The sequence below is a fragment of the Haliotis rubra genome, unplaced genomic scaffold (genome assembly GCF_003918875.1).
Source record: "Haliotis rubra isolate DU_JTF1 unplaced genomic scaffold, ASM391887v1 Scf326, whole genome shotgun sequence".
Taxonomy (NCBI): Eukaryota; Metazoa; Mollusca; class Gastropoda; order Lepetellida; family Haliotidae; genus Haliotis; species Haliotis rubra.
In genome coordinates this window covers 438,374-465,952 of record NW_025766998.1, presented here as the reverse complement: position 1 = coordinate 465,952, position 27,579 = coordinate 438,374, and the positions used below count along the sequence as shown (strand labels likewise).

Here is a 27,579-nt window from a genome sequence, read left to right as displayed (position 1 = left end):
CCCTGACAACGTGGATCCAGGGATACAGGGGTCGTCAGAATCAGTCACCTGGTTCACTGTATGTCATCACACCCTGACAATGTGGATCCAGGGGTCGTCAGAATCAGTCACCTGGTTCACTGTATGTCATCACAACCTGACAATGTGGATCCAGGGATACAGGGGGTCGTCAGAATCAGTCACCTGGTTCACTGTATGTCATCACAACCTGACAATGTGGATCCAGGGATACAGGGGTCGATCAGAATCAGTCACCTGGTTCACTGTATGTCATCACACCCTGACAACGTGGATCCAGGGATACAGGGGTCGTCAGAATCAGTCACCTGGTTCACTGTATGTCATCACACCCTGACAACGTGGATCCAGGGATACAGGGGTCGTCAGAATCAGTCGCCTGGTTCACTGTATGTCATCACACCCTGACATGGATCCAGGGATACAGGGGTCGTCAGAATCAGTCGCCTGGTTCACTGTATGTCATCACACCCTGACAATGTGGATCAGGGGTCGTCAGAATCAGTCACCTGGTTCACTGTATGTCATCACACCCTGACAATGTGGATCCAGGGATACAGGGGTCGTCAGAATCAGTCACCTGGTTCACTGTATGTCATCACAACCTGACAACGTGGATCCAGGGATACAGGGTCGTCAGAATCAGTCACCTGGTTCACTGTATGTCCTCACACCCTGACAACGTGGATCCAGGGATACAGGGTCGTCAGAATCAGTCACCTGGTTCACTGTATGTCATCACAACCTGACAATGTGGATCCAGGGATGCAGGGGTCGTCAATACAGGGGTCGTCAGAATCAGTCACCTGGTTCACTGTATGTCATCACACCCTGACAACGTGGATCCAGGGATACAGGGGTCGTCAGAATCAGTCGCCTGGTTCACTGTATGTCATCACACCCTGACATGGATCCAGGGATACAGGGGTCGTCAGAATCAGTCGCCTGGTTCACTGTATGTCATCACACCCTGACAATGTGGATCCAGGGGTCATCAGAATCAGTCACCTGGTTCACTGTATGTCATCACACCCTGACAATGTGGATCCAGGGATACAGGGGTCGTCAGAATCAGTCACCTGGTTCACTGTATGTCATCACAACCTGACAACGTGGATCCAGGGATACAGGGGTCGTCAGAATCAGTCACCTGGTTCACTGTATGTCCTCACACCCTGACAACGTGGATCCAGGGATACAGGGGTCGTCAGAATCAGTCACCTGGTTCACTGTATGTCATCACAACCTGACAACGTGGATCCAGGGATACAGGGGTCGTCAGAATCAGTCACCTGGTTCACTGTATGTCCTCACACCCTGACAACGTGGATCCAGGGTGGAATCAGTCACCTGGTTCACTGTATGTCATCACAACCTGACAATGTGGATCCAGGGATACAGGGGTCGTCAGAATCAGTCACCTGGTTCACTGTATGTCATCACACCCTGACAACGTGGATCCAGGGATACAGGGGTCGTCAGAATCAGTCGCCTGGTTCACTGTATGTCATCACACCCTGACATGGATCCAGGGATACAGGGGTCGTCAGAATCAGTCACCTGGTTCACTGTATGTCATCACACCCTGACAATGTGGATCCAGAGGTCATCAGAATCAGTCTCCTGGTTCACTGTATGTCATCACACCCTGACAATGTGGATCCAGGGATACAATCGGTTGAGTCATCAGAATCAGTCGCCTGGTTCACTGTATGTCATCAGACCCTGACAATGTGGATCCAGGGATACAGGGGTCATCAGAATCAGTCACCTGGTTCACTGTATGTCATCACACCCTGACAATGTGGATCCAGGGATACAGGGGTCGTCAAAATCAGTCACCTGGTTCACTGTATGTCATCACACCCTGACAATGTGGATCCAGGGATACAATGGGTTCGGTCGTCAGAATCAGTCGCCTAGTTCACTGTATGTCATCACACCCTGACGATGTTGATCCAGGGATCCAGGGGTCGTCAAAATCAGTCACCTGGTTCACTGTATGTCATCACACCCTGACAATGTGGATCCAGGGATACAATCGGTTGGGTCATCAGAATCAGTCGCCTAGTTCACTGTATGTCATCACACCCTGACGACGTGGATCCAGGGGTCGTCAGAATCAGTCGCCTGGTTCACTGTATGTCATCACACCCTGACAATGTGGATCCAGGGATCCAATCGGTTGGGTCATCAGAATCAGTCGCCTGGTTCACTGTATGTCATCACACCCTGACAATGTGGATCCAGGGATACAGGGGTCATCAGAATCAGTCGCCCGGTTCACTGTATGTCATCACACCAGGACAATGTGGATCGAGGGATTCAATCGGTTGGGTGATCAGAATCAGTCGCCTGGTTCACTGTATGTCATCACACCCTGACAATGTGGATCCAGGGATCCAATCGGTTGGGTCGTCAGAATCAGTCGCCTGGTTCACTGTATGTCATCACGTCCTGACAACGTGGATCCAGGGATACAATTGGTTGAGTCATCAGAATCAGTCACCTGGTTCACTGTATGTCATCACACCAGGATAATGTGGATCAATGTTCACTATATCACTCACTGGATTGTCCAGTCAAGATTTGATTATATACAAGAAGCCATAACAGGAATATCACTACATCACTCATTAAAAAACAAACAAATAGAAAAATAGAATACCTCCCTAAATAACCATCATCATCTATCCCTGGCTTGGTTGACACATGTCATCAGTTCCCAATTGCACAGATCGATGCTCATGCTGTTGATCACTTAATTGTCTGGCCCAGACTCGGATTATTTACAGACCGCCACCATATAGCTGGAATATTGCTGAGTGCGCCGTAAAACTAAACTCACTCACTCATCATCAATCTAAGCATTTCCCAATTTCAGGCATGGCAATATCCCCCCCCCCTTAATCCAAGCATCCCCAAGTATGAACCTTGCCAACATGCCCCTCCCGCTGACCAGCCTGGCCGTGACCTCTGTCCATACACACGACACTATCCTGCCTCTACCGACACTATCCTGCCTCTACATAAGCTTTGAGAATGTAATAATTCCTCTTTCAGCCTATTAGCCAGCTTGTCTATAACACCAGCACTGAAGGTTGGTGCTGCGTTGAACATTTCAATCACATCTCCTCAAAGGTAGTGCTTGTCACTTTGATAAAATCTATTACCTCTTCTAAGTAAAAAGGTGAACAAAAAATGACATAACCATCATGTAACTTTCCTGAAGTAGTTCATGGCATTTAACATCAAGCAGTTTCTTCAATCTGTGAGCGAGAGGTGGTAATATTGTTGTCAGAGACAAAATGAACGGTGGTTAGTTATGAAGAGGAAAACAGACGAGAGTGATATCTAACATTTACCTACAAACAGAGAGTGCCAAGTTGGAAGAAAACAGTTGTGATAAAAACATCAAACAAGTGCTTTAACTGACAAGCCTTGCACGGAATAGAATGATGGAAATCTTAACAACCGCCACTTAATATTTTACCAAGGTCAAGGCCATTGTTGAAACCATTTCAAAAATTAAACAAAATGTTTCTTCACTTAAGAGGTTGCCTGGAATATATATTCCGAAAGTTGAAAATCTTGAACATGGAATCCGTAATTTCCGAAGTAATTAAAAAACAGGAATTTCCATCAACAATTTACTGAGATGTGTATGTTTGGTGGTTAAAAAGTATGGGAACATTTCACTTGTGTTACATCTGAAATTAGCATGTTTGGAAATAGTATTAGTTGTAAGTGAGATTAAAAGGTATTTCGGCTTCACTATGTTATTGATCCCTCTGCTCGCTCATTTCAATGTTCATTTCAACGCCAATAACTTGAAATGTAATATTCCAAGAATAACTCATTTGGAAAAAAGTTCAGTTTCGAAACTCGGAGCCATGGATTTGTAAAAACTAAAATTAAAACTCTGCGCTGTACGACACACTGAAAGGTCAGAGTATCCTAACCAATTGAATTTAAATTGGTCCAATTTAAATACTTATTAAAGAAAACAATTAAATTTCAAAAACCTGCTCTGCTGTTGAATGACATTTATTATTACAGAATTCGATTAATATGTAGCCACACTTGCTAAGGTAGCTGGAACCTTCCTCGTCCCTGTTTCGTGTTTGTCATAACAAAACAGTTTTTCTGCTTTACAATGATTAAATTATAAATATTAAATAATCAGGTTTATTACCATGCATATTTCTCTATACATACAATACAGGTGAAAAAATTATCAGCAATTATCCTATCAAAAAATCTTTCTGTGTTTGAGTGATAATCTTTACATAGTTGTGAAGTTCTCCTGAAATGACGCCAGCAGGACTGACATCTCTAAGCAATGTCCTCGTTCTGAAGGTTGAATATGGACGTGATAGTAAATTAATTTTTTCTTACTGAAGCTTCTGGCATTTATTATAATCTAACTGTCCATACTTATGGTTTTATGTTAACTTGAATAATCATTTCCACTTTGATATATATTTCCATCAACAGTTTGCCATTTATGGGTTTAAGGACTTAAAGTGATATTTGTTGTCAAGCAAAAATGTATTTGGTTGAAATGAAAAATGAGAAATATAATAATTGGATTTGAATGTTTTGGAACTTAATTTTCTGATTGCTAATAAATGATAGTTTGATCTTTTTTTGTCAAATATGTTACAGCTCATAATCTCTGGTCATTTTGATGAAATGTTGATTGAAGAGAGCTATGTAATGGCAGTAGCCATTAGTGTAACAGGTTCATCAACTTGGCCGTATACAGCTGAATCTCTTCAAGCCCTAGGGCTGACAAACAGTTTAACTTATCGGGAGTTTGACACACATGACTTTATTAGTTTCTGACCTTGCCATCAACAACAGATAGTAAACATAACGTTATGATATAACATGTGTAAGGAAAATACAACAGAATCATGTCATATCTACATTAAAGCATCTGTATGCTGCATCTTGCGTACATCAGTTCTAGGTCGTGTTTATTAATTTTTTTATCAGGGTGAGATTTAACACATTTTTTAAATCTTGGGACTGCAAGCTGAGCTTCATACAACTGGAAAGTTGAGATATCCAGTTTGGCACATCCACGGTAATACGATAAATATAACTTAATATGATATAAACACGTGATAGAAATAGGAGCTTGCCAGAACTGGCAAGTTTGATGGCAAGTTTGATAAAGCGGGTAATTTGACCCATCCGAGTATCTCATAACGGGGTTAGATGATACATGGATTAACCTTTACGAGGACTAAGCTTTAATTATCACAAACATTCAAGCATCACCAGAATGAGTAAGTGAGGTAAGTTTACACAAATATTCCATGTATATCCCGCCGGTTTATATATATCACATCAGCATAGACAAAGTGTGAGTGAGTGAGTTTAGTTTTACGCCGCTTTCAGCAATATTCCGGCAATATCACGGCGGGGGACACCAGAAATGGGCTTCACACAATGTGCCCATGTGGGGAATCGAACCCGGGTCTTCAGCATGTCGAGCGAACGCCTTAACCACTAGGCTACCCCACCGCCCCTTGTGAGTGAGTGAGTGAGTGAGTGAGTGAGAAAAGACTGTTAGACACATGTACCCCACATCACCGCAGGGACACCCATAAGTTAATTCATCACAATCAACAGAAACAATGACACACGATCAAGTCAGTGGTTTCACGTTTAGAGAACAACTGGTTTTCCTAATGGGATACAAACATCCAGTCATTGTCATCATCATCATCATCATCATCATCATCACTAAGAGCCAAATGATGTAGCTCCCCTAAAAACAACCACAATAATTCTTAGGATAACACCCGAATCTCACAAGTATAAAGACCTACTTGATTAACTTTGATATTTCTTCAGTAGGGAACAATCAATAAACTAGAATGGCATGCAACTGTATCATTTCCAGTTTAATGTTTGCATGTACTGGCAGCCTTTAATTTCCCTCCACAATTGGTTGTCAGCCTACTACTACGCCAGCTATAACTCAAGGCAACACACAATTAAAGACACTATACCCCTTTAGTGAATGGTGCCTCCATGTACATCAAAACCACTGAAAAGCCATTTTTCAATGGTGATAATGCAATTCCCTTCTACGGGGCCCTAAGTAACTAGACTGTTAGTCAAGGTCAATACTTCCCCCGATCCCGTCCTACGTCCCTGGTTGCAAGTGGGTTACTATATATAGAGCTGACGGCCAGTGAAAGGTGAAACTCCTTAAATTATTGATTTCCGTCCATGATGTAAATAATTTGAAGAATCTGTGTGATCTTATGTGTCAAGCCGCAGCATACATGTTCCTGATATTCTGTCAACATATATCACATCTGGGTGGTAAAAAGTATGTTTACCTTTAACTGTATGGACAAACAAAGCTTGTAGCGCTGATTAGATTTAGGAGGGACATGTCAATGTGTCATGTCAGTGGAATGAGCGATTACATGCAGATCATATAGAAGCAGAACAACTGGTAGTAAATGCAGGAATGATAGTACTATTATTATTATTATTATTACTATAACAGATGCAACACAAACCAAGAAAATGCATTCATTGCAGAAACAGCTGTGTAACTGAAGACATCAAAATTAGAAGTAAGAAGTCATCTAAAATAAGCAGTGGTTGTAGATTAACCAGTGGTTGCAACAGATGAAGTAGTAGTTGCAGTAAATGGAGCAGTAGTTGCAATATAGGAAGCAGTAGCCCCTGAAGATGAAGCAATAGTTGCTGTTGAAGAAGAAGTTGCAGTAAATGGAGCAGTAGTTGCAGCAGATGAAACAGTACTTGCAGTAGAAGCATAAACTGCAGCAAAGGAAGCATTAGCTCGAGCAAAAGAAGCAGTAGAAGCAATAGCTGCAGCAGATGGGGCTGTAGAAGCATTAACTGCAGAAGAATCAGTAATTACAGTTGAGTAAACAATAGCTGCAGTAGAGGGGACTGTAGAGACATTAGCTGCAGTAGAGGAAGCAGAAGAAGCATAAGCTGCAGCAGAGGGGACTGTAGAGACATAAGCTGCAGCAGAAGAAGCATAAGCAACAGCAGAGGAAGCATCAGCTGCAGTAGAGAAAGCAGTAAAAAAACATTAGCTGCAGTAGAGGAAGCAGAAGAAGCATAAGCTACAGCAGAAGAAGCAGTAGAAGCATAAGCAACAGCAGAGGAAGCATCAGCTGCAGTAGAGGAAGCAGTAAAAACATTAGCTGCAGTAGAGGAAGCAGAAGAAGCATAAGCTACAGTAGAGCAAGCAGTAGAAGCATTAGCTACAGCAGAAGCAGTAGAAGCATTGCTACAGTAGAGGAAGCAATAGAAGCATAAGCAACAGCAGAGGAAGCATCGGCTGCAGTAGAGAAAGCCGTCAAAACATTAGCTGCAGTAGAGGAAGCAGTAGAAGCATAAGCTACAGTAGAGGAAGCAATAGAAGCATGAGCAACAACAGAGGAAGCATCGGCTGCAGTAGAGAAAGCAGTCAAAACATTATCTGCAGGAGAGGAAGCAGTAGAAGCATTAGCTACAGTAGAGGAAGCAGTAGAAGCATAAGCAACAGCAGAGGAAGCATCAGCTGCAGTAGAGGAAGCAGAAGAAGCATAAGCTACAGTAGAGCAAGCAGTAGAAGCATAAGCAACAGCAGAGGAAGCATCAGCTGCAGTAGAGGAAGCAGAAGAAGCATAAGCTACAGTAGAGCAAGCAGTAGAAGCATTAGCTACAGCAGAAGCAGTAGAAGCATTGCTACAGTAGAGGTAGAAGCAAAAGCAACAGCAGAGGAAGCATCGGCTGCAGTAGAGAAAGCAGTCAAAACATTAGCTGCAGTAGAGGAAGCAGTAGAAGCATAAGCAACAGCAGAGGAAGCATCGGCTGCAGTAGAGAAAGGAAGCATAGGAAGCATTACCCCCTGAAGATGAAGCAATAGTTGCTGTTGAAGAAGAAGTTGCAGTAAAGGAAGCAGTAGTTGCAGCAGATGAAACAGTACTTGCAGTAGAAGCATAAACTGCAGCAAAGGAAGCATTAGCTGGAGCAAAGGAAGCAGTAGAAGCAATAGCTGCAGCAGATGGGGCTGTAGAAGCATTAACTGCAGTATAGGAAGCAGAAGAAGCATAAGCTGCAGCAGAGGAAGCATAGGCTGCAGTAGAGAAAGCAGTAAAAAATCATTAGCTGCAGCAGATGAAGCAGTAGAAGCATAAGCTACAGCAAAGGAAGTAGTGGAAGCATTAGCTACAGCAGAAGAAGCAGTAGAAGCATAAGCAACAGCAGAGGAAGCATCAGCTGCAGTAGAGAAAGCAGTGAAAACATTAGCTGCAGTAGAGGAAGCAGTAGAAGCATAAACTACAGGAGAGGAAGCAGTAGAAGCATTAGCTGCAGCAAAGGAAGCAGTAGAAGCATTAGCTCCAGTAGATGGAGCAGTAGTTACAGTTGAGTAAACAATAGTTGCAGTAGAGGGAGGGAAAGTAGTAGTAGTTGTTGCAGAAGAAGCAGTAGATGCAGTAGAGGAAACATTAGCTGCAGCCAGGGGAGCAGTAGATCCAGAAGAAGAAGCAGTAGAAGCATTAGCTGCAGTAGAAGAAGTAGTAGTTGAAGCAGAGGAAACAGTACTTGTAGTAGAAGAAGCGGTAGATGCAGTAGAAGCATTAGCTGCAGTAGAAGAAGTAGTAGTTGAAGCAGAGGAAACAGTACTTGTAGTAGAAGAAGCGGTAGATGCAGTGGAAGCATTAGCTGCAGCATTAGTTACAGCGGAGGAAGCGTAGATGCAGTAAAAGAAGCAGCAGCTGTAGGCGATGAAAGAACTCTAGCCAACAAAGCACTATTTATGTCATCATTCTATTGCTGAAATATTATGTGCAGGTGTGAAAGTGCACGTGCATGTGTGAGAAATTGTGTGTATATTTATGTGCATGCAGAAAAAAGAAACATTCTAAGTAGAGATGTGACAGCGCTGGCAGTAGCAGTTGTAGTGGTAGTAGTAGATGTAGTGGAAACATTTAATAGCAGAAGCAGCTGTAGTAGTAATAGCAGTAACATCATTAATAGCAGTAGTAGTTGTAGTGGTAGTAGTAGTAGTAGTAGTAGTAGTTGTAGTTGTAGTTGTAGTGGTAGTAGTAGTAGTTGTAGTGGTAGTAGTAGTAGTAGTAGTAGTAGTAGTAGTAGTAGTTGTAGTAGTAGTAGTAGTAGTAGTAGTAGTAGTAGTTGTAGTAGTAGTAGTAGTAGTTGTAGTTGTCGTAGTCATAGGTGCAGTAGAAACTTTAACAGCAGTAGCAGCTGTAGTGGTAGTAGTAGATGTAGTAGAAGCATTAACAGCAGTAGCAGCTGTAGTAGTAGATGTAGTAGAAGCATTAACAGCTGTAGTAGTGGTAGTAGTAGATGTAGTTGAAGCATTAACAGCAGTAGCAGCTGTAGTAGTAGTAGTAGATGTAGTAGAAGCATCAATAGCTGTAGTAGTGGTAGTAGCATCTGTAGTTGAAGCATTAACAGCAGTAGTAGTAGTAGATGTAGCAGAAGCATCAATAGCTGTAGTAGTGGTAGTAGTAGCTGTAGTTGAAGCATGAACAGCAGCAGTAGCAGCTGTAGTAGTAGTAGTAGTAGAAGCATTAATAGCAGTAGTAGTTGTAACAGAAATAGTAACTGACTTCAGGTTCCGATCAAGAATAGAACATGGAGAAGAAACTCAATTTATTACAATAATATTGAAGTTCTTGATAGCGTGTATCTTTGATAAGTTGTGTAGGAGTTCACAAGAAGCTCACCCTCAGAGAAAAACGCTCTCCAGCAAGTTGACACACAGAAGAAGAGTATAATTGGAGTTTGAAACTAAGCGGATTCAATAGGTTATCGAGCTGTAATGGCAGCTAATGAGAACTGTTATGCGCATGTTGACAACGCTATATACATGATCTAGAGCCAGGGGCAACAGCGATCAGTTCACACGGCTTTTGTAGCTGTGATTAGACGTGATATATTTCATGTTTTTTCTACATTTGATTTCACTGCAAAATCGCATATTTCACAACTGTAGCAATTGGGTATGAGGTGAGGTCATGCTGAAATGTGGCGAGGTAAATTGTCCAATACAATGACTGGTCATGACAACCCAAAATTAATTCCATCATCTTATTCGAGTTGTGATTTCAGTAAAGAAATAAGACAATCTCGTGTATGCCTGCCTTCATTTATTGGTGACACTATCAAACAGGAGCAAATAACGCAGCTTAGGATTGTGGGATTACTGCTGCTCCCGAGGCACTGGTTGATGCATATATTCAAATGACTAAATTTCATATTCAACTATTACAGAATAAATCAGACATTTTTATGACAAGCTTACTGCATTGTCAGTTTGACACATAAACTTGTTTCTGCGAGTGAAAATTGTTTGACATCTGAATCAGCTTCAACATTAGAAATATGGAAATAGGTGGAGTTTTTTGTAACTCATAAATGGTATCCGGGAAACTGGAAGTATTTTATGTCCAACACAATACCCAACACGAACTAGGGCCCTTGAGGATATGTGAAGGACATGGGGAATGTCAGCTCATCCACGCTAGTTTCACACATAGCTACTTTGATAAGTTCAATACACAACACTGAATCCAGGGAACAATTACCCCACGAACATACTGACTACTCTGTAATATAAGACATGGTTATTCTCATATGATATGCTACATGTCCATTTAGGTGAATGTTTATATACTAATTTTCATTAAAGTGAAATTCACATGCTAATGTCCATTAAGGTGAAGAGCTAAATGCTAATGTCCATTAAGGTTTAGGTCTAAGTGCTAATGTCCAATAAGGCAAAGATCCAAGTGCCAATGTCTTAATTACGGTAAAAAGCTTTATGCTAATGTCCATTGAGGTGAAGATCCCTCTGCTAATGTCCTTACGATAAAAATCCATGTGCTAATGTCCATTAAGGTGAAGATCCCTGTGCTAATGTCCATTAGGATAGAGATCTATGTGCTAATGTCCATTAAGGTAAAAGTCCACAGGCTTAAAGTCATCGAGGAAAAGAACCATGTGCTAATGTCCATCAAAGTGGAGGTCCAAGTGCTGATGTCCATTCAGGTGGAGGGCCATATACTAATGTCCATCAGGATAAAGGTGTATGTCAATGCAGATAAAGATCCAAGTGCTAAGGCCCATTAAGGTAAAAGTCCATGTGATGGTGTCCATCAAGGTGCAAGTCCAAGAGATAACATCCATTAGGATAGAGGTTGGATTTGAATAAGGTTTAAATAAGGTTAAGGTCCATGTGCTAATGTCCAATTAGGTAAAGGTATAAGTGCTAATGTCCAATAAGGTTAAGGTCTAAGTGCTAATGTCCAATAAGGTTAAGGTCCATGTTCTAATGTCCAATAAGGTAAAGGTATAAGTGCTAATATCCAATAAGGTTAAGGTCTAAGTGCTAATGTCCAATAAGGTTAAGGTCCATGTGCTAATGTCCAATAAGGTAAAGGTCTAAGTGCTAATGTCCATTGAGGGTAAAGGTCTAAGTGCTAATGTCCAGTGAAAAAAGGTCTAAGTGCTAATGTCCAGTGAGGTAAAGGTATAAGTGCTAATGTCCAGTGAGGTAAAGGTCTATTTGCTAATGTCCAATAAGGTTAAGGTCCATGTGCTAATGTCCAATAAGGTAAAGGTCTATGTGCTAATGTCCAATAAGGTAAAGGTCTACCGTATATGACCGACTATAAGTCGGAAATTTGATACCAGAAATGAAGGTAAAAATCAGGACCGACTTATACTTGCTGATCAGTTCATCCACCCAAATGTCCCGCTGAGGTCAAGAGAAGATCTGCCAGTGCTGATGTCCATTCAGGTGGAGGGGCCATATACTAATGTCCATCAGGAACCGTCCAAAGGCCCTAAAGGTGTATGTCAATAAAACTTTGTTGTTTGTCTTTTTTGTAAAATGAAAACATAAAGATCAGATAAGTGCTAATGCCCATAAAGTAAGGTAAAGTCCATGTGATGGTTTGAAAAAATACTGTCCAAGTTTAAGGTTATATCCAAGTCCAAGAGATAAAATCCATTAGTGACATGTCATAGAGGTTTGATTTGAATAAGGTTTAAATAAAAAGGTTAAAGGTCCATGTGCTAATGTCCAATAAGGTAAAGGTATAAGTGCTAAATCGTTTGATGTCGGGCATCGTCCATCACTAAGGTTAAGAAGCAAAATTGGTCCAAGTGCTAATGTCCAGTGAGGTAAAGGTCTAAGTGCTAATGTCCAATAAGGTAAAGGTATTAAGTGCTAATGTCCAATGAGGTAAAAGTCCGAAGTGCTAATGTCCAATGAGGTAAAGGTATAAGTGCTTATTTGATGTCCAATAAGGTTTTAGGTCTAAGTGCTAATGTCCAATAAGGCAAAGATCCTTATAGTCGGATCTTGACTTATAGTGCTAAGTGCTGTCCAGTGAGGTAAAGAATTAAGGTAAAAAGGTATAATGCTAATGTCCATTGAGGTGAAGATCCATGTGCTCTGCTAATGTCCACGATAAAAGGTCTATGTGCTAATGTCCATTAAGGTAAAGATCCAAGTGCTAATGTCCAATAAGGGTAAGGTCTATGTGCTAATGTCCATTAAGGTAAAGGTCCACAGTGCTAATGTCCATGAGGTAAAGGTACCATGTGCTAATGTCCATCAAAGGTGGAGGTCCAAGTGCTAATGTCCAGTCAGGTAAAGGTATAAGTGCTAATGTCCATGAGGTAAAAAGGTCTATGTGCTAATGTCCAGTGAGGTAAAGGTCCAAGTGCTAATGTCCAGTGAGGTAAAAGTCCATGTGCTAATGTCCATCAAGGTAAAGGTCCAAGTGCTAATGTCCATTAGAAAAGGTAGAGGTTTGTCCAGTGAATAATGTCCAAATAAGGTAAAGGTCTAAGTGCTAATGTCCAATAAGGTAAAGGTCTAAGTGCTAATGTCCAATAAGGTAAAGGTCCATGTGCTAATGTCCAATAAGGTAAAGGTCCATGTGCTAATGTCCAATAAGGTAAAGGTATAAGTGCTAATGTCCAGTGAGGTAAAGGTATAAGTGCTAATGTCCAGTGAGGTAAAGGTATAAGTGCTAATGTCCAGTGAGGTAAAGGTCTAAGTGCTAATGTCCAATAAGGTTAAAGGTCTATGTGCTAATGTCCAATAAGGTAAAGGTCTAAGTGCTAATGTCCAGTGAGGTAAAGGTCTAAGTGCTAATGTCCAGTGAGGTAAAGGTCTAAGTGCTAATGTCCAGTGAGGTAAAGGTATAAGTGCTAATGTCCAGTGAGGTAAAGCTAATGTCCAATAAGGTAAAGGTCCATGTGCTAATGTCCAATAAGGTAAAGGTCCATAAGTGCTAATGTCCAATGAGGTAAAGGTATAAGTGCTAATGTCCAGTGAGGTAAAGGTATAAGTGCTAATGTCCAGTGAGGTAAAGGTCAAAGTGCTAATGTCCAATAAGGTAAAGGTCCATGTGCTAATGTCCAATAAGGTTAAGGTCTAAGTGCTAATGTCCAATAAGGTAAAGGTCTAAGTGCTAATGTCCAGTGAGGTAAAGGTCTAAGTGCTAATGGTAAAGGTATAAGTGCTAATGTCCAGTGAGGTAAAGGTCTAAGTGCTAATGTCCAGTAAGGTAAAGGTCTAAGTGCTAATGTCCAGTGAGGTAAAGGTCTATAAGTGCTAATGTCCAAGGTAAAGGTAAAGTGCTAATGTCCAAGTGCTAATGTCCAGTGAGGTAAAGGTCCAAGTGCTAATGTCCAGTGAGGTAAAGGTATAAGTGCTAATGTCCAAGGTAAGGTATAAGTGCTAATGTCCATGTAAAGGTCTAAGTACTAATGTCCAATAAGGTAAAGGTCTAAGTGCTAATGTCCAATGAGGTAAAGGTCTAAGTGCTAATGTCCAGTGAGGTAAAGGTATAAGTGCTAATGTCCAGTGAGGTAAAGGTCCAAGTGCTAATGTCCAATGTCCAGGTAAAAGGTCTAAGTGCTAATGTCCAATAAGGTAAAGGTCCAAGTGCTAATGTCCAATAAGGTAAAGGTCTAAGTGCTAATGTCCAATAAGGTAAAGGTCTAAGTGCTTAAAGTGCTATGTCCAGTGAGGTAAAGGTATAAGTGCTAATGTCCAGTGAGGTAAAGGTCTAAGTGCTAATGTCCAGTGAGGTAAAGGTCCATGTGCTAATGTCCAATAAGGTAAAGGTCTAATGTCAGTGCTAATGTCCAATAAGGTAAAAGGTCTAAGTGCTAATGTCCAATAAGGTTAAAGGTCTCCAAGTGCTAATGTCCAATGAGGTAAAGGTCTAAGTGCTAATGTCCAATGAGGTAAAGGTCTAAGTGCTAATGTCCAATAAGGTAAAGGGTCTAAGTGCTAATGTCCAATAAGGTAAAGGTCTAAGTGCTAATGTCCAATAAGGCAAAGATCCAAGTGCTAATGTCCAGTTAATTATCAAGGTAAAAGTTTATGCTAATGTCCATTGAGGTGAAGATCCTCTGCTAATGTCCTTACGATAAAAGGTCTATGTGCTAATGTCCATTAAGGTGAAGATCCCTGTGCTAATGTCCATTAGGATAGAGATCTATGTGCTAATGTCCATTAAGGTAAAAGTCCAAGGCTTAAAGTCATCGAGGAAAAGAACTATGTGCTAATGTCCATCAAAGTGGAGGTCCAAGTGCTGATGTCCAATAAGGTTAAAGGTCTAAGTGCTAATGTCCAAAAAGGTAAAGGTCTAAGTGCTAATGTCCAGTGAGGTAAAGGTCTAAGTGCTAATGTCCAGTGAGGTAAAGGTCTAAGTGCTAATGTCCAGTGAGGTAAAGGTCTAAGTGCTAATGTCCAATGAGGTAAAGGTCTAAGTGCTAATGTCCAATAAGGTAAAGGTCTAAGTGCTAATGTCCAGTGAGGTAAAGGTCAAAGTGCTCATGTCCAATGAGGTAAAGGTCAAAGTGCTAATGTCCAATGAGGCAAAAGTCCAAGTGCTAATGTCCAGTAAGGTAAAGGTATAAGTGCTGATGTCCAATAAGGTTTAGGTCTAAGTGCTAATGTCCAATAAGGCAAAGATCCAAGTGCCAATGTCTTAATTACGGTAAAAAGCTTTATGCTAATGTCCATTGAGGTGAAGATCCCTCTGCTAATGTCCTTACGATAAAAATCTATGTGCTAATGTCCATTAAGGTGAAGATCCCTGTGCTAATGTCCATTAGGATAGAGATCTATGTGCTAATGTCCAGTAAAGGTCTAAGTGCTATCCAGCTTGCTAAAGGATAAGGATCATGTGCTAATGTCCAGTGAGGTTAAAAAGCTAATGTCACAGGCAAAGTGCTAATGTCATCGAGGAAAAGAACCAATGCTAATGTCCATCAAAGTGGAGGTCCAAGTGCTGATGTCCATTCAGGTGGAGGGCCATATACTAATGTCCATCAGGATAAAGGTGTATGTCAATGTCCAGTGAGATAAAGATCCAAGTGCTAAGGCCCATTAAGGTAAAAGTCCATGTGATGGTGTCCATCAAGGTGCAAGTCCAAGAGATAACATCCATTAGGATAGAGGTTTGATTTGAATAAAGGTTTAAATAAATAAGGTAAGGGTCCATGTGCTAATGTCCAATAAGGTAAAGGTATAAGTGCTAATGTCCAATAAGGTAAAGGTCTAAGTGCTAATGTCCAGTGAGGTAAAGGTCAAAGTGCTCATGTCCAATGAGGTAAAGGTCAAAGTGCTAATGTCCAATGAGGCAAAAGTCCAAGTGCTAATGTCCAGTAAGGTAAAGGTATAAGTGCTGATGTCCAATAAGGTTTAGGTCTAAGTGCTAATGTCCAATAAGGCAAAGATCCAAGTGCCAATGTCTTAATTACGGTAAAAAGCTTTATGCTAATGTCCATTGAGGTGAAGATCCCTCTGCTAATGTCCTTACGATAAAAATCTATGTGCTAATGTCCATTAAGGTGAAGATCCCTGTGCTAATGTCCATTAGGATAGAGATCTATGTGCTAATGTCCATTAAGGTAAAAGTCCACAGGCTTAAAGTCATCGAGGAAAAGAACCATGTGCTAATGTCCATCAAAGTGGAGGTCCAAGTGCTGATGTCCATTCAGGTGGAGGGCCATATACTAATGTCCATCAGGATAAAGGTGTATGTCAATGCAGATAAAGATCCAAGTGCTAAGGCCCATTAAGGTAAAAGTCCATGTGATGGTGTCCATCAAGGTGCAAGTCCAAGAGATAACATCCATTAGGATAGAGGTTTGATTTGAATAAGGTTTAAATAAGGTTAAGGTCCATGTGCTAATGTCCAATTAGGTAAAGGTATAAGTGCTAATGTCCAATAAGGTTAAGGTCTAAGTGCTAATGTCCAATAAGGTTAAGGTCCATGTGCTAATGTCCAATAAGGTAAAGGTATAAGTGCTAATGTCCAATGAGGTAAAGGTATAAGTGCTAATGTCCAGTGAGGTAAAGGTATAAGTGCTAATGTCCAGTGAGGTAAAGGTCTAAGTGCTAATGTCCAATAAGGTTAAGGTCCAAGTGCTAATGTCCAATAAGGTAAAGGTATAAGTGCTAATGTCCAATGAGGTTAAGGTCTAAGTGCTAATGTCCAGTGAGGTAAAGGTATAAGTGCTAATGTCCAGTGAGGTAAAGGTCTAAGTGCTAATGTCCAATAAGGTTAAGGTCCATGTGCTAATGTCCAATAAGGTAAAGGTCTAAGTGCTAATGTCCAATAAGGTAAAGGTATAAGTGCTTATGTCCAGTGAGGTAAAGGTATAAGTGCTAATGTCCAGTGAGGTAAAGGTCAAAGTACTAATGTCCAATAAGGTAAAGGTCCATGTGCTCATGTCCAAAAAGGTAAAGGTCTCAGTGCTAATGTCCAATAAGGTAAAAATCTAAGTGCTAATGTCCAATAAGGTTAAGGTCTCAGTGCTAATGTCCAATAAGGTAAAGATCTAAGTGCTAATGTCCAATAAGGTAAAGGTCTAAGTGCTAATGTCCAATAAGGTAAAGGTCTAAGTGCTAATGTCCAATAAGGTAAAGGTCTAAGTGCTAATGTCCAGTGAGGTAAAGGTATAAGTGCTAATGTCCAGTGAGGTAAAGGTATAAGTGCTAATGTCCAATAAGGTTAAGGTCCATGTGCTAATGTCCAATAAGGTAAAGGTCTATGTGCTAATGTCCAATAAGGTAAAGGTCTATGTGCTAATGTCCAGTGAGGTAAAGGTATAAGTGCTAATGTCCAGTGAGGTAAAGGTCTAAGTGCTAATGTCCAGTGAGGTAAAGGTCTAAGTGCTAATGTCCAATAAGGTTAAGGTCCATGTGCTAATGTCCAATAAGGTAAAGGTCTAAGTGCTAATGTCCAATGAGGTAAAGGTATAAGTGCTAATGTCCAGTGAGGTAAAGGTATAAGTGCTAATGTCCAGCGAGGTAAAGGTCAAAGTACTAATGTCCAATAAGGTAAAGGTCCATGTGCTCATGTCCAAAAAGGTAAAGGTCTCAGTGCTAATGTCCAATAAGGTAAAAATCTAAGTGCTAATGTCCAATAAGGTTAAGGTCTCAGTGCTAATGTCCAATAAGGTAAAAATCTAAGTGCTAATGTCCAATAAGGTAAAGGTCTAAGTGCTAATGTCCAATAAGGTAAAGGTCTAAGTGCTAATGTCCAATAAGGTAAAGGTCTAAGTGCTAATGTCCAGTGAGGTAAAGGTATAAGTGCTAATGTCCAGTGAGGTAAAGGTCTATTTGCTAATGTCCAATAAGGTTGAGGTCCATGTGCTAATGTCCAATAAGGTAAAGGTCTATGTGCTAATGTCCAATAAGGTAAAGGTCTATGTGCTAATGTCCAGTGAGGTAAAGGTATAAGTGCTAATGTCCAGTGAGGTAAAGGTCTAAGTGCTAATGTCCAGTGAGGTAAAGGTCTAAGTGCTAATGTCCAATAAGGTTAAGGTCCATGTGCTAATGTCCAATAAGGTAAAGGTATAAGTGCTAATGTCCAATGAGGTTAAAGGTCTAAGTGCTAATGTCCAGTGAGGTAAAGGTATAAGTGCTAATGTCCAGCGAGGTAAAGGTCAAAGTACTAATGTCCAATAAGGTAAAGGTCCATGTGCTCATGTCCAAAAGGTAAAGGTCTCAGTGCTAATGTCCAATAAGGTAAAGGTATCTAAGTGCTAATGTCCAATAAGGTTAAGGTCTCAGTGCTAATGTCCAATAAGGTAAAGATCTAAGTGCTAATGTCCAATAAGGTAAAGGTCTAAGTGCTAATGTCCAATAAGGTAAAGGTCTAAGTGCTAATGTCCAGTGAGGTAAAGGTATAAGTGCTAATGTCCAGTGAGGTAAAGGTCTAAGTGCTAATGTCCAATAAGGTAAAGGTCTATGTGCTAATGTCCAATAAGGTAAAGGTCTATGTGCTAATGTCCAATAAGGTAAAGGTCTAAGTGCTAATGTCCAATAAGGTGGAGGTCCCTAATGTCCAGCTAAGGTCCAAGTGCTAATGTCCAGGGTAAAGGTAAAGGTCCAAGTGCTAATGTCCAGTAAGGTAAAGGTCCATGTGCTAATGTCCAATAAGGTAAAGGTCCTAATGTCCATATGTGCTAATGTCCAGTGAGGTAAAGGTATAAGTGCTAATGTCCAGTGAGGTAAAGGTATAAGTGCTAATGTCCAGTGAGGTAAAGGTCAAAGTACTAATGTCCAATAAGGTAAAGGTCCATGTGCTAATGTCCAAAAAGGTAAAGGTCTAAGTGCTAATGTCCAATAAGGTCAAGCTCTAAGTGCTAATGTCCAGTGAGGTAAAGGTCAAAGTGCTAATGTCCAATGAGGTAAAGGTCAAAGTGCTAATGTCCAATGAAGTAAAAGTCAAAGTGCTAATGTCCAATAAGATAAAGGTATAAGTGCTGATGTCCAATAAGGTAAAGGTCTAAGTGCTAATGTCCAGTGAGGTAAAGGTATAAGTGCTAATGTCCAGTGAGGTAAAGGTCTATTTGCTAATGTCCAATAAGGTTAAGGTCTTAGTGCTTATGTCCAATAAGGTAAAGGTCCATGTGCTAATGTCCAATAAGGTAAAGGTCTAAGTGCTAATGTCCAGTGAGGTAAAGGTCAAAGTGCTAATGTCCAATGAGGTAAAAGTCCAAGTGCTAATGTCCAATAAGGTAAAGGTATAAGTGCTGATGTCCAATAAGGTTTAGGTCTAAGTGCTAATGTCTAATAAGGTAAAGGCCCATGTGCTCATGTCCAATAAGGTAAAGGTTTAAGTGCTAATGTCCAGTGAGGTAAAAAGTCTAAGTGCTAATGTCCAATAAGGTAAAGGTCTAAGCGCTAATGATTCATCAGTAGTGGGTACTTTTACACCAATGAGTAAACATTATATTAAACATGATTAAGCTTTTACACCAATGAGTAAACATTATATTAAACATGATTAAGCTTTTACACCAATGAGTAAACATTATATTAAACATGATTAAGCTTTTAAAGCAATGAGTATTTAAAACATGATTAAGCTTTTACACCAATGAGTAAACATTATATTAAACATGATTAAGCTTTTAAAGCAATGAGTAGACATTATATTAAACATGATTAAGCTTTTACACCAATGAGTAAACATTATATTAAACATGATTAAGCTTTTAAAGCAATGAGTAGACATTATATTAAACATGATTAAGCTTTTACACCAATGAGTAAACATTATATTAAACATGATTAAGCTTTTAAAGCAATGAGTAGACATTATATTAAACATGATTAAGCTTTTACAGCAATGAGTAAACATTATATTAAACATGATTAAGCTTTTAAAGCAATGAGTAAACATTATATTAAACATGATTAAGCTTTTAAAGCAATGAGTAGACATTATATTAAACATGATTAAGCTTTTAAAGCAATGAGTAGACATTATATTAAACATGATTAAGCTTTTAAAGCAATGAGTAGACATTATATTAAAGATGATTAAGCTTTTTAAAGCAAAGATGATTTATATTTGATTAAGCTTTTAAAGAATGAGTAAACATTATATTAAACATGATTAAGCTTTTAAAGCAATGAGTAGACATTATATTAAACATGATTAAGCTTTTAAAGCAATGAGTAGACATTATATTAAACATGATTAAGCTTTTAAAGCAATGAGTAGACATTATATTAAACATGATTAAGCTTTTAAAGCAATGAGTAGACATTATATTAAAGATGATTAAGCTTTTAAAGCAATGAGTAGACATTATATTAAACATGATTAAGCTTTTAGACCAATGAGTAGACATTATATTAAACATGATTAAGCTTTTAGACCAATGAGTAGACATTTTTTAAAAGGCTACATTTGGGTTATGCACAAGAGTAGTCAATCTTTTAGTTATCAAAATATGACACTGCATTAGAAAATAAACAACACTAGTTTATGGGCTTCTGGTGGTTTGTTGAGAGTATTTCACAAAACTACACAGCTTATCTAGAGCTCTGTAGATAGTACTAGGTTCAGCCAAGTAAATGAAACGTACTACTCAAAAGAAGAGCCACCCAATTCTTTCATATTTCTATAATCAACACATCATGGATATAGATTACCCACAGCAACAAGAAAGATTCAGGTGGCCCTTGACTTCTTTCAAGTAGTATGGCTATCTAATACCCTGAAGCCATGCTATTCATTGGTGCAGATCATTACATTAAAGTCAGATGTATACCTATGTTTCCTTATGGACCTATCACATTTCAGATAAACAGACGAGAACATGGATCCTTTTTTATGACAAGGAAAAAATCAGATGATTGTGTGTCATTCACAATAAAAATCAGATGACAACTTCTGATATGTTATCTTGCTGTTACAGCATACATGCTGAGGTTGAATATCATCCTGCACGTCAATAGATCATCAACATGACAATAATGATAATAATGATAGAAATCAGATTAATGACAACAGGATAAAGAATTATACCTGCAATACTGCTGTAACAATATATACTCATGATGTAGTCACAACTGTACAATCAACTGGCTGATATTTCTTATGAATGTGGAAAGGGTTTTGTCGCTTCTATAAGATTGTGATGTATCAATAAACTGTTTCAGCTATTAAAGAGAATGAATATTGTTTTATGCTGACATCAGCAATTTCCTTGTTATGATTGTGGCCTCTAAAACTATTAGAATTGACATGAAAACCGGAGGTTAAAAAGATGAGCAGTAATCACACTGCATCCATCCAGTACTCTTGTAGTAGTTGTCTGTAGCACAGTGAGTACTGGAGTGCCAAGTGAGTGAGTGAGGAAAGGAGTGAGTGAGTGAGTGAGTTTAGTTTTACGCTGCTTTTAGCAATATTCCAGCAATATCTTGGAGGGGGACACCAGAAATGGGCTTCACACATTGTACCCATGTGGGGAATCGAACCCAGGTCTTTGGTGTGACGAGCGCTAATGCTTTAACCATTAGGCTACATCACCGCCCCTAGAGGGAGGGAGGGAGGGAGGGAGGGATGGAAGGAAGGAGGGAGGGATGGAGGGAGGGATGGAAGGAAGGAGGGAGGGATGGAGGGAAGGAGGGAATGAGTCATTGAACCTGGACAATGGAGTGATGAGCTAGCACTTCAACCACTTGACTACCCCACTCAAAACATAAGAGGAGACTTTACCTGTAATATTGAGTTCTCAGGTCCGGCAATGATATCAGGAGCATTGGTAAGGTCAGAAAAGGTCGGGAGACAGGCTTGATCAAGGAGCGCATCAACCAGATTGAAACACACCTGAAAATGCAAATAAAATTTCTTTAATATTGTCAAAATATTTGTGAATCCATTTTAACAAAGGTTCCAGGGGGGTGTCGGGGGGATAGCGAGATTGTGCGTCTGTGACCCTGCCTGCAGTGTTCTGGGTCACTCTGCTCCAAGGAACATCCTGACCCTTCTATACTCAAGGAATAATGAGCAGGGACATTGCTGTCTGCCATTGACACTCAAGATGCAGCGTGATTAACTGTTTATAATGGTGCTCGTAATGACCCATCATGATGACTAAGATATGTTTAGTATTCATTAATTGGTTCAGTTAATTTCTGTTTTCTTAAGGGTCTACATGAGGTGTCATATCTAATTGATACATGTTTTTTATTTGGTGTGGCCGAATGATGATTGAGTGAGTGGGTGGGTAGGGATTCATGCCACTTCAAACAGACTTCAGTCAGAACAAAGCGTGTCAGCCTGATGTGGGAGGAAGGATAATGGTAATGCACGTTTTTGACGTCTACAACATGTGTGTTGAGGACAAGCACTATAAAAATACTGAGGGTTCTGGTACATACAAGGGAGACAACCCTGCACAGCTAATTGTGGTGACTTAGATTACTGGGTCTCCATTTGCTTGCAGAGAGTGTTGGAAATGATTGAAAAATTGTTAATGATTTGAACCATGAAAAGTGAGTGAGAACGCTACTTTCAGCAATATTCCAGCAATGTCCTGGTGGGAACAATGAAAGAAAAATGTGTTTGGAATATTTTCTTGAATGGGGTAAAAAGTGTTGAGACACCATCTGACAATTAAGACCTACCACCACCAAGGTGAAGTGGAAGGCTGGAGGTTTGATTGCTTTGAAATATTTATTTTTCAGCCTGGCCAGACAAATTAGTGGTTGATAAAATGAGCACCATTCCACCCTGATGGGGACAGAGGATCCATAGTCATGTCACAGAGACTGACCATGCCATCCAGACTAAAACTGACTCATCTGACAAGCAGGAGTTACTTGGGTCTGGAGTCTGTGGGTAGAAAGGTTTGTTTGTAATTGTAAGCTTATCCAATTTTCTCGGGGCACATGTGTCTCTGTACTCTAACATACAACAACTGGATGTATAAAGTTGCATCCCATGGACACTCCAGGAATCCTAGGATTGGGGGTTCGAATCCCCGTTCAGCCTTGTTTCTAGGTTTGACTGCACCTTAGCTGTACATGCTGGTTTCACTGACGTAGTACATGTCTGACCACTTCTGTCTTCCTCCCAAATTAAGCTGATACATCAGACTATAACTGGAATACTGTTCAAGGTGGTGCTAACCTCACAGAGAATCAATCTGTATCTACTGATGGAGGACCAATCTGTATCTACTTATGGAGGACCAATCTGTATCTACTGATGGAGAATATCAAGCTATATCTACTGATGGAGGACCATTCTGTATCTACTGATGGAGGACCAATCTGTATCTACTGATGGAGGACCATTCTGTATCTACTGATGGAGAATATCAAGCTATATTTACTGATGGAGGAAGACCAATCTGTATCTACTGATGGAAGACCAATCTGTATCTACTGATGGAGGACCATTCTGTATCTACTGATGGAGAATATCAAGCTATATTTACTGATGGAGGACCATTCTGTATCTACTGATGGAAGACCAATCTGTATCTACTGATGGAAGACCATTCTGTATCTACTGATGGAGAATATCAATCTGTATCTACTGATGGAGGACCATTCTGTATCTACTGATGGAGAATATCAAGCTATATCTACTGATGGAGGACCAATCTGTATTTACTGATGGAGAATATCAAGCTATATCTACTGTAATTTACTGATCTAGAATGGAATATCATGGAGGACCATTCTGTATCTACTGATGGAGAATATCAAGCTAATATCTATCTACTGATGGAGGACCATTCTGTATCTACTGATGGAGAATATCAAGCTATATCTACTGATGGAGGACCAATCTGTATCTACTGATGGAAGACCAATCTGTATCTACTGATGGAAGACCAATCTGTATCTACTGATGGAGAACCATTCTTTATCTACTGATGGAGGACCAATCTGTATCTACTGATGGAGGACCAATCTGTATCTACTGATAGAGACACATCTGTATCTGATGATGGAGATTATCAATCTGTATCTACTAATAGAGAATATCAATCTGTATCTACTGATGGAGGACCAATCTGTATCTACTGATGGAGGACCAATCTGTATCTACTGATGGAGAATATCAATCTGTATCTACTGATGGAGAATATCAATCTGTATCTACTGATGGAATACCAATCTGTATCTACTGATGGAGAATATCAATCTGTATCTACTGATGGAGAATATTAATCTGTATCTACTGATGGAGGACAAATCTGTATCTACTGATGGAGAATATCAATCTGTATCTACTGATGGAGAATATTAATCTGTATCTACTGATGGAGGGCAAATCTGTATCTACTGATGGAGGACCAATCTGTATCTACTGATGGAGAATATCAATCTGTATCTACTGATGGAGACCAATCTGTATCTACTGATGGAGAATATCAATCTGTATCTACTGATGGAGGAGACCAATCTGTATCTACTGATGGAGAACACCAATCTGATATCTACTGATGGAGAACCAAAACTGTATCTACTGATGGAGGACCAATCTGTATCTACTGATGGAGGACCAATCTGTATCTGATGATGGAGAATATCAATCTGTATCTACTGATGGAGAATATCAATCTGTATCTACTCATGGAGAATATCAATCTGTATCTATTGATGGAGGACCAATCTGTATCTACTGATGGAGAATATCAATCTGTATCTACTGATGGAGAATATCAATCTGTATCTACTGATGGAGAATATCAATCTGTATCTACTGATGGAGAATATTAATCTGTATCTACTGATGGAGAATATCAATCTGTATCTACTGATGGATAATATTAATCTGTATCTACTGATGGAGAATATTAATCTGTATCTACTGATGGAGGGCAAATCTGTATCTACTGATGGATAATATCAATCTGTATCTACTGATGGATAATATTAATCTCTATCTACTGATGGAGAATATTAATCTGTATCTACTGATGGAGGACAAATCTGTATCTACTGATGGAGAATATCAAATCTGTATCTACTGATGGAGGGCAAATCTCTATCTACTGATGGATAATATTATTCTGTATCTACTGATGGAGGGCAAATCTCTATCTACTGATGGATAATATCAAGCTATATCTACCGATGGGGGGCAAATCTCTATCTACTGATGGAGAATATTAATCTGTTTCATTTGATGGAGTATACCAATCTGTATCTACTGATGGAGAATATTCATCACTTTCTTTTCATGGAGTACACCAATTTGCATCTATTTATTGAACATATCAATCTAACCTATATTGGTGATCACATTGCAAGTAATTTTGGAACTCAACAAATCGATATCTGTTTGCAATCAATAACAATACACGGTTCATAAGTGTTCTATCAAAAATAGTATACAGGACAAAAACCTTATTCATTTGAACATACTCTGCCATTTACTGCTGAACATACCCAGTATAATGAGATATTCTTGCCCATGGCAACATTTAAGCCTAGTAATGACTCCAGATGTTTTTTTTCTTCGGCACTTAGGATTTTCTAAGCTTCAGCATTTTGAGCAATTTATTACTTTTTTTAATAATGTGAAGCAAAAACAGGTCCAAATTGTTTGACCGAATGACCTGCAAGAAGTTCAGATGGTCGATGGTATTACATATACATATACCACACACCAGATATAGAACAATAAATTAATTCTTTCACCAAATATTAACAAGAAAAAATTAATGGTTTGACATAGGAAAGACAGAGAGCTGCTAAAACGACATTTTTCATATGATCCTTGACACTTAATATGTGATAAGATCATCTCAAGAGCAAAACAAAATATGCTCTCAAGTCGATGGTACATGTTAACTGTATGCAATATGTGTACACCAACATGGGTTTTATTCACTTAATGTATATTTGAACAACCCTGTGTCTTAGGGTGGCGGTGGGATAGCCTAGTGGTTCAGGTGTTCACCCGTCATGCCGAAGACCCGGGTTTGAGTCCCCACATGGGCACTATGTGTAAAGCCTATTTCTAGTGTCCCGGGGCGGTGGGGTAGCCTGATGGTTAAAGCTTGGCTTTCTGGGTTCAATCCCACATGGGCACTATGTGTGAAGCCTATTTCTGGTGTCCCCCGCTGTGATATTGCTGGAATATTGCTAAAAGCAGCGTAAAACTAAACTCACTCATTCACTCACTGTGAGATGATGATGAGAAATGAGAAACATGCTGCAACCATGTTGGGACTAGAACTCAGACTTGCAACCAACAAGCTAGGGCACACTCCACTGGGTAGTGCAGTACCCTCCCTCAACACCTGATTTAAACAACTACAACATGATAATCATGATATGAAATGATGGTATAAAGGCTAATGCAAAAATCAAGACTGAAACATCAATTAGAGAGCAACCTTACTTTTCCCAAGTCGATGATGCAAAAAATACATATTGATATTTCCATATTAAACTATGATGAATGGGGTATTAATTTTCTGAAACATATAATACCAAGACAATATTTCATTGGAAGAAATATTTCCTTAATCACTGCCAAATATTGCTAGTTTATGATTAAAAGACCAGATGTACTTTGTGGGCAATGAAACAAATTGATAAACTGACCTTTTATTTCTTTCTTCTTTATCACTTTTTCAACTCAACAATATATTACTTGTGACACTTCAAGAAGCATAATGATGGCAGCATGTGACCAACACTGAAAATGGGAAAGTTAATATTTCCTTTTTTCTTCTTCGCAAACTCAACATTACTTGTTAAGCTCTCGCTGCCTCCATTTGCAATGTGTTTCAAAACAATAACAATAATATATTTGTGCTGATTTTTTGCAAAGACCATCGAGTCATATTGTTCTGGCGTTCATTAATACCCAGGCCTGGAGGGCTCGTGCCTTCGCCTCTGTATAGAGCACAATGGCCATGTTTTCATGCCGCGATCACCCTGCAGGCTTCACAACACTGAGGGCACACTGACTTCATCGAAATGGGCACTTATAATGAATGTCCCAAGTTTTTATAATATTCTTCTATTAATGCCTACAGTTCTTTAAGAGTATGGCCACAAAATCAAACCCCTTGCCCATCAATATTTCATTTAATTAAACAGCTATTGATGTATGTAAATGTGCCAACAATCACACCAGCCTTTTTTTGATGGGATAGAAATTCTCTGGCTTTGTCATATAGGTTCTTAACACCAGCCTATGGGGAAGCAAGTTCTTTGAGACGATGTGCAAAATCTGCCTTATCCTTCATATTGTGACATAACCTATTAATTTCACATTGAAAAACCAAAATATCATCCTAGGACTACGAAAGACTTCAAATACAAGCAGGCTTTTAATCAATTCGTCTTGTGAAGGTCTATCGTTGTCAGGACAGGAATTTGTATCCTGTGACGTCATATGGGTTTTTCTTGAGCAGGTATCCATGGAAAAGTGTATTAGGCCCTTACATCCATTACAGATGCTTCTCTTGTGTGTGTACATATTGCTGATAAGAATATTGATTGGGGAATTTTCGCCTGCTTCCACCACCGTGGGTTAACTGGTACGGGACGGACATGCATAAGCAGACCAGCCCCAATTCGCTGACGACCCATCAGGCTCACACATATAGATTTATTGTCCGCGTGGCTTTGCAGGCCAGCCATAGCCTTTATGCAAAATGCAGAATTGTTGTGTGAACACTCATGAAAAAGAGTGAAGAGAAAAATGAGCGAAATCGGCAAATTTC

General features: G+C 39.7%; 1 protein-coding gene across 1 annotated transcript in view; it reads right to left on the bottom strand.

Annotated features, from left to right (window-relative positions):
• Positions 1–27,579, bottom strand: part of LOC124283972 (protein fuzzy homolog) — a 144,995-nt gene that overhangs the window by 27,878 nt on the left and 89,538 nt on the right. The window contains exon 4 of the mRNA XM_046720024.1: positions 21,594–21,704. Coding sequence (XP_046575980.1) covers positions 21,594–21,704 — 111 coding nt within the window. The remainder of the gene's footprint in view (positions 1–21,593; positions 21,705–27,579) is intronic.